An 8,185-nucleotide genomic window follows, 5' to 3' on the forward strand; every position below is an offset into this window, starting at 1 on the left:
GCAGTGATTTTTCTGGGTCAGTGGTAGTAACAAGGCTCCTGTTGGTTGTTTTTGCTTTCACTGGGGCAAGGATACTGAACGTATCATCAACCTGAAATAAAACCAGCTCTTGCCATTAACACATTTTGTACTGCTGAGTGTTAACTGGTACATTGTTAATGACAGACTGGGAAATTTTGCAACGCTTCCAGAATAAACATCTTTCATCCTGCTTTCGCCAGAAATACTTCAGGGACTGATTTGTGTTGAAACTGAGATTTCATCCTTCCCGAGCCACACTCTCTTCCTGTGCCACTGCATTCAAAAAGAAGGAGCAGAGCTTTTCCATGCTACCCCTGTGCAGTAGTGCACATAAGCATCCTGGCAAAAATCAGACTTATCTGCAGGCTGGTGGATGTCCTTTCCCATTTCCTACTCTTGCCATGCCTCCACAGAGGCCGTTTCTGTTTCCAGCCCCCTGCAGCCTGACTGCATTGAGAGAGGAGTGCTGGGAGCCGTGGTGTTCATTTGGAGAGGATGCTGCTCCGGTACAATGACGCTCCTTACAGTCACACAGGAAGAGACTGCCTTTGCTTACAGTTCCCCAGCTCCAAAGCTTTTCCCTTCAGGGCTTTTTCCATTTCCCAGAACTTGTTCTGACTTGGACCTTTGGCTTTTTCCACCACTGTTTCTTTGGTGTTTCGTGTTCTTCTCATTCACCTACACACAGGCCCACACAAACCAGCAGCCTCTCCACACGTTACAAGTGCTTTTGTTTTGAAATATGCTGGTCATAAAGGTATTTCATGTTCCTGTCACCAGACACCACAAATGAGTGTACCTGGGGCATACTATCACCTTACGTGACAACAGCAAACAATAAATACAAAGGAGAAGAAATAAATACCATTTTTTGGAACAAAATGTGGGGTTTGGTTCAGATTTGGGCTTTCAAGGAGCAGGGATAAATGCCTGTGATTTTTTTGTTTGTTTGTTTCCTTTCAAGGTATGCAGGAGGGAAGACATCAGTAAGCTGGGGAAAATGTGGGAAATACTAAATACTGCAAAGATTATCTGAGGAGCTGTAGAGCTCAGGGACCTCAACAACTTGATGAATGTAAAAGCTGAGCCCGTGAGAAATGCATTTGTTTCTCTGCTTTGCAGGTTCATGAAGACCCCAGATGAGATCATGAGCGGCCGAACGGACCGGCTCGAGCACCTTGAATCCCAGGAACTGGATGAACAAATAATATACCAAGAAGATGAGTGCTGAAGGAAACAGGTGCACCACCTCTGTGGGTCCCTGGGAGGAACATCTGCCCGCATGGTTGGCATGGTTTGGGAGGGGAAGAAGCGACACAGAAGCAGTACTTGAGGTTGCCGCTTAGCTTGAAAAACCACACAGGACCTGAAGCACCTTAACAAAACAAACAGGCAGAAGTGGTGCTGGCAGAAAAGCAAAGGGGAGAAAGCCTGGACTTGTGCACTACTTCGCTGTTCCTACAAAGTCTCCCTTCAGTTCTTTACTTTTTTTTTTTTTTGGTCTGTTTGAGTTGGGGGGGGGGTGTTGGTTTTTTTTTTCCCCTAATAAACGTGCAGTTTGACTTTCCTTATCTTACATAGGACAAGATGTCAGATTATGCTGCCATTTTTTTTTTTTTAAATGCTTTCCTATGGAAATAGAGTGCTTTTATTTTCTGTGCAAGCCTCGTGACACAACACTGCATAAACAATAGCAATACAGAAGGGATTTGCTCAAGGCTTCCAGTTTGCTCGGATCGATTTACACGTGCTGCTGCTGGGAAATGTGTTGAAGCCACCAAAAGAATTTACCACACATACCTGTCCAATGACGAGGAGACACCCTTCACATCCAGGCTGGGCTATCATCCCAGCATAGCTTGGGCTCACAGTGCATACTCTGAGTGGCTACTGACTGCTGGAATATGGACCAAAACCAATCACCTAAGTGCTCTGGGGAGGAGAAAAGTAAGTGTGACAAACCTCTGCAACAGACTATCAGTTAGTATTTTCCGTCTTTCTAGCAAGGAAGTGATAGACTGGAGCAGGGGGAAGGGTGGGCAGGGACAAAGACATATATGTGTATATATATAAAAGTTTCATATATATATATATGTATATATATATATAAACCTCCCCAATGTTCTCCACAATGCAGAATTTCAGCTCAAAGCTTTTTCCCTTTCTAGGGAAGACTGAAGCATCTGTAGTTAGAAAAGGAAGGGGTGTTTCTCATACCTGCTAGCAATTTGGGGGTGAAAGGTGAAGGACTGTTCTTACATCACAGGGAGAAAGCAAAGGGACTCATCACATGGTTTGTATTACTCAGAAGCCTCTCCAAGACCATTTTCTGCTGCAGGAGAGGTAGATGATTCACCAGTCTGAGAGGTGATATTAGAGCACTAGAGACCAAATAGCTGTACTTACATCTTGTAGTTGATTTTGGCTTGCTTTGTTTTCGGATTTGGGGGTTTTTTTATGCCTCCTGCTACCCTCCCCCACCCTCCAGCTCTGCCATGAAGGAAGCTTGTCTCAGCTTGCCTGTTTTTAACATGATTTAAAAGACAAGGAAAAAAAAGAACCCTGGAGCCACGTTGCTTTCTTGGTTTGGCATTTCGTTCTGGTTGCAAGGTGCTTCAGTTTGGTTTGCTGCACCGAGGGTGCTCTGCATGAGGCAAAGAACTCTGCCTCCTTTGGTCACAGAAAAAGCTCAGCAGTCCCTGATGCCCAAGACAAGAGAATCTCTGTGGTGTCCAGGTGTCCAGCAATCCATCAGCAGTGGTCATTTCAATGGAAGGAAGATCCAGCAGCACAAATGATGCTTGCAAAGGGAGAAGGTACACAGAGAAACTGTGCAGGAATCTCGTGCTGTCTGAAAGCAAGCACTTCCGCACCAGTTCTGCTTTTAAGCAGAAAGCTTCTTCAGTGGGACCATAAAAGAAACTAAACGTGGGAAAAAATGAAAAAGCTCATCTAATCTAATCCATCTTTCAACCCATTTTTCCAAATATTTAACAGGAGAGTTAATCCGTCCAGGAAAAAGTGGCATGCAATGAACAGTGTTGGCAGGAGGAAAAGTGCCAGCAAAACCTCAATCTAGACAGGAGGAGAGCAGACTTCGGGCTGCTCAGGAATTAGTAGGTAAGGCCCCCTGGAAACATGTTTTTTGCAGGTGCTGGGGTCCATCAGTGCTGGTCACTTTTTAAACATCACCTCCTAAGGGCACGGGAGCAGGCAGTTCCCAAATGGCAGAAGTCAAGCAGGCGAGGCAGAAGGCCAACCTGGCTGAACAGGGATCTTCTCCTGGAAATATGGCAAAAAGGGAAGGTGAATACCCACTGGAAGCAAGGTCAAGTGACGTGAAGAATACAGAAATGTTGCTTGCTGCAACAGGGAGAAAATCTGTATGGCTAAAGCTCAACTGGAGATGAAGCTGCCAGAAATGTGGGGGACAATAAAAAGAGTTTTTTCGAGTACATAAATGGCAATGGGCAGTATAGAAATATCCTCGGCCCATTACAGGATGGGGATGCTCACCTCCCAAAAGGGACAGACACAAGGCACAGGGGTTTAATGCTTTTTTTTTTCCTCTGTCTTCCACACAGATGACAGACTAAGGGATCAACTCCCAGTCAACCCTGACACTGTGTGGGATTTGCTGCTCTAGTTGGATCCCTGCAAATCTATGGGGCCTGAGGGGATTCATCCAAGAATCCTCAAAGAGCTGCTGATGTCACTGCAAAACCTCTCTCAATGATTTTTGAGTGGTTTTGGGAATCTGGAGAGGTCTCAGCTGACTGGAAGCTGGGGAATGTTTTCCTGGTTTTCAAGAGGGGCAAGGAGGAGGAGCCTGGAAACTCCAGGCCTGTCAGTCTCACTTCAGTGCCTGGTAAAGTTATGGAGGAGATTATCTGGGAGGGATTGAAAAACACCTGAAAGACAATGCAGTCACTGGTCACAGCCAGCACAGCTTCATGAGAGGGAAGGCCTGATTATCACACCTGATTTCCTTCTATGACAAGGTAACCAGTTCAGGGAAGCCAGGTGATGCAATCTTTTTGGATTTCAGTAAAGCTTTCAGTGCTGTCTATCTTCTGGACAAAATGTCCAGCACATTGTACACAATAAAACACATCACACGGTGGGTGTGTTCACAGGTTGAGCACAGAGGGTGACAGTGGATGGGGTAACATCAGACTGGCCACCTGTCACTAGTGGGGTTCTGAAGGGCTCCATCCTGGGCCCTGTGCTCTTGGACATCTTCAGAAATGACTCGGATGCAGGACTGGAAGGGACACTCAGCAAGTCTGCAGCCACACAAAGCTGGGAGGAGCTGCTGACACCCTCGGGCAGGGAGGGCCTGCAGAGACACCTTGACAAATCAGGGGACTGGGCAGTCACCAACCACGTGAGGTTCAACAAGGGGAAGTGCCTCGTTGTGCACCTGGGATGGGGCAGCCCTGGCTGCTCGTACACACCGAGAGCAATGAGAATGAGATGCAGTGCCACGGAAAGGGAGCTGGGGTCCTGGTTGATGGCAGGTTGAACAGGAGTCAGCAGTGCCCTGGCAGCCAGGAGGGCCAGCCGTGTCCTGGGGGGTTCATCAGATAAAGCATGGCCAGCTGGGCAAGGGCTCTGATGAGTCCCAGGTTTTTGTTATAGCCAAGGTGCACACTGCAAAGTACAGAGAACAAGAGACAATCCACCAGTAAAAGCCCACATGCTCATTGTTACGCTATCAAACAAAGTTCATCCTCAGTAAGACAGGAAAATCCCATGTGCTGTCCCATAGGGAGGTTTTGTAGGGAAAATGTTCATCTTTACCAAAAAAATGCAATCACTTTCACTTAGGGAATCTAAGTCAAAGGGGGAAAAAAAAAAGTTTGGTGCCTGTTGGAAACTCTTCCCATTTCACAAATAAGGGGCATCCTAAGAAAACATCATCACAGCCACAGAGAAAAAGTTCTGTCAAGGCTGATGCTAGTTTGAAAATAGCCTTTGAACCTGCCTGCCTCCTGCTAGGCCTGTTTGGTGCAGAAGTCAGAGGCGTGGGTGTCACTGCAGCTGCTGGGACCTCTTTGGGAGCTGCAGGGTTTGAGCTGCTCTGGGGCTCTTCGAAGCAAGTTCATCAGCTATGACTGAAAATAAAAAAGGAGAAGCAGGATAGAGCACCACGTGGCAGATACATGGGAATACAAAGACAGCATCAGCATGCTGAGCCTGTTGTTACCTAGCAAAGGTAACAGTGTCTGTCCACTAACACTGACACCTGCCTTCCCCCCCAGATTCTGATTTCCCAGTGTAGAATCTGCCAGCAGCAAAACAGCCAAACTTTCTGCCTTTGCCACCAAAGCAGGTGGGGAAAGGGAGAAAGTGTTTCATCCTCAAGAGATGGGCAAAAGGCATCTGGACACAGCCCTGGGCAGCCGGCCCTGGCTGGCCCTGTCAGGCCAGGTGACCTCCAGAGGTCCTTGCCAACTTCAGTACCCAGCAGTGGTTCTTCACACTGTGCAATTAAGTTCATTGTGTCAGCTTGCTACCAGCCTGAACAAGCCTCAAGACAGTCAGGCAGGACATGCTGCAGTTCCACAGCAGAATATTTTCCTGATTTAAATTCGAAACCTGTTGACTGCCTCTCCATCCAGAGAACACTACTGAGGCCCTTTCTGTGAACACTGAGTCACTGCCATCCTCCCCAGATTTCAAACTCCATGTATTCATTCTCCAGATCTCTTTTGTCAGACTGCAACTGTGTGCAAATCCAGAGTTTGAGGTTTGGGTTTGGTTTTTCTTTTTTTGTTTTGTTTTGTTTTGTTTTTTTTAAATAAAATTCTAGTGTTTTTATTGATGATGGCTTCTTTTTTTTTTCAGTAAGGTGTGGGGCTAAGGGACTGAATCAAATGAATGTAACAAAACAAAAACAAACAAGCCTATTCTCAGGGCCAGTGAGTTGCAAATAATTTTTAAAATGCTTGTAATTACATCATCTCAATAAAAAAAATTTAATATAAAAGCAGGAATGCCAAATTTGTTTGTGCAATCATTGCTGCAAGGTTCTTTCCTTTTAAAAACTACGGTACCCAATAATCTGTGGCACATAGAGGCTGTTTTCAATCACAAAATTAAACCTGCAGGCTTCCCCTGCCAGAAACATGTATGAACAGTGCCTTGATCTTCCCTGGGAAGTGTTTGGAAAAGTTAAGGCTGTCCCTTGAAGAATTTACTTTGCTGCCTGCCCCTAAGATGAGCCAAGTAATGACTAGATGGGTGTACCTTGTTCTTCTTCCTTCTCTTGGAGAGGATACAGAAGAAAATACCCCAAAAATTAGTTGTTGCAATGACTGTTGCATCTTTTTTAGCCTGTTGAACAGGCCAGGTCAAAGAGTGTCATTTGGGTCCCATGAGAGCCCCCCCAGGTAACCCAACTGCCATGATCATTCCAGCCCTCAGATTAGGGTGGGAGGTTTTGTCCCCACCTGTGAATACCTTGGGGAGCAAATACAGCAGCAAAAGAGGCTGCCTGTTCCCTTATTTCTGGTCAAAATGGTGATTGCTCTGTGGAACGTGCTGTCTCACAGGTAAAGGTTTCTTCCTCTTCATGTGTCTCCCCAACTCACATCCCAGATCACTCTTAAATTAAAATTCAGTGGAATCAGAAAGCAAGAATAATTTATGGGCAACCAAATTTCACATGGCCAGGCCTTCACCCAGTAGTTTATTCACTTAGTCTGACCCACCACTGAAATCTCCTCAACATTACATAGAACAGGAGGAAAAGAGGCCAGAGAGATCTGCCATCCCATGCTAATAATTTCATGCACAAAGCAACAGCTTTCCTCTGCTAAAGCCAATGGAAATTAGGGTGCAATAAAACCTGTGCAGCACAGAGATCTGAGCAGTGTCTACTGAAAATACAGGACCCTGGAAAAATTGAGGGTTCACTACAAAAATAAAAGTTGACCCTCACAGCAACCTCCTCAACCAAATCAATTCCCACCCTGGTGTAAAAACACAGGTTTTGACGGTACTTTGCAGAGACCTGGATTCAGTGCTGACATCCACCACATCTCAGCACACATGAACTGGGAGCACAAAATCAGCCTCACACCTGAGGCCTGTCAAGGACTGAAGCACCCAGGGTTGTCAAGTCATGCATTTTCAAATTAGAAGAGTTTCAATAGAAAGAATTTCACCACAAAAGTCTGTTGTACAAAATAAAAACAACCCACTTTATAAAATCAAGACCTAGGAACGTAGGGCCCAATTTCTAAAAGGACTTCAATTAACCTACAGTCTTCACACATGTGGTCTGTATGCAATGAGCGAGCAATTTCCAGTCCACAAAATAACTGCCCTGGTTTTGTTTTTGTTTTGTTTTGTTTTTTTTTTTCTCTTGGGATCTCCCATTTCACAGCAGTGTTGCCAGCATCCCTGGGAAGCCACACACAAAATTCACAGGCTCTGTACAGTGACAGAGGGCTGATAACCCAGTCTCTCGCTAAGCCCAGCTCTGCCAAGAGTAGGGACCTCTCAAAGGTGACATCTTCTGTCCTCCACTGGGGCTCAAACCAAGAGATGTCACCTCTGCAGAGCCCAGCTGGATCCCCACTTGGGCCAGCTCTCTGGTGGCCTCCTATGTCAAGACCACCCTATGTGGAAGCTCTAGAGAGAAGCCCCATCCTTTCCAAGATAAAATTCCACTGGAGAGAAGAGTTCACTTCAGTACAAGTTACATCTGATTATCCAAAACCCAGCACAGTCTCCTGGCTGCTTCCTTGGCACTGCCACACACACTTCCAGCACGCTCCAAAAGCCAGCCCTTAAGTCTTGGATAAGAAGTTGGCCACAGAAGTAACCACCTCCACACAAGATTGTTGGAATTCCCAGGCTTTAAAATCCCCGGGATATTCACTTGCCAGCTCCCACCAGTATTTTGATCACATCCACTAATTTAAGGTATCACATCCATTAATTTAATTTAGCTCTGCAGGCTGCCTTTTCTTTTTGTCTTTGCACAAGGTGTGCAGACCTTTGCTTGCATTTATGGTCAGCAATTTCAGCCTTCTCTTCTGAGCCCTACAGAAGACCATAAGTGCCTGCCAAAGACAAATTGCTTTCACTCTCTTCCCTCCCCCTACAAGGAGGCAAGAAGAACATTGCAGTAGATACATTCCCCACCCACATT

The 8,185-nt window shown here is 45.9% G+C and overlaps 1 protein-coding gene across 2 annotated transcripts in view; it reads left to right on the forward strand.

Moving 5' to 3' along the window:
• ETV6 (ETS variant transcription factor 6) overlaps positions 1-6,016 on the forward strand; it is a 93,631-nt gene extending 87,615 nt beyond the window's left edge. For both annotated transcript variants that reach the window (XM_050324287.1, XM_050324286.1), the window contains exon 8: positions 1,144-6,016. In XM_050324287.1, the coding sequence (XP_050180244.1) occupies positions 1,144-1,252 (109 nt within the window). In that variant the 3' untranslated portion in view covers positions 1,253-6,016. The remainder of the gene's footprint in view (positions 1-1,143) is intronic.
• The last annotated feature ends 2,169 nt before the right edge of the window (positions 6,017-8,185 follow it).

Source organism: Myiozetetes cayanensis, unplaced genomic scaffold, assembly GCF_022539395.1.
Source record: "Myiozetetes cayanensis isolate MyiCay16 unplaced genomic scaffold, myiCay2020 scf3, whole genome shotgun sequence".
NCBI classification, from domain to species: Eukaryota; Metazoa; Chordata; class Aves; order Passeriformes; family Tyrannidae; genus Myiozetetes; species Myiozetetes cayanensis.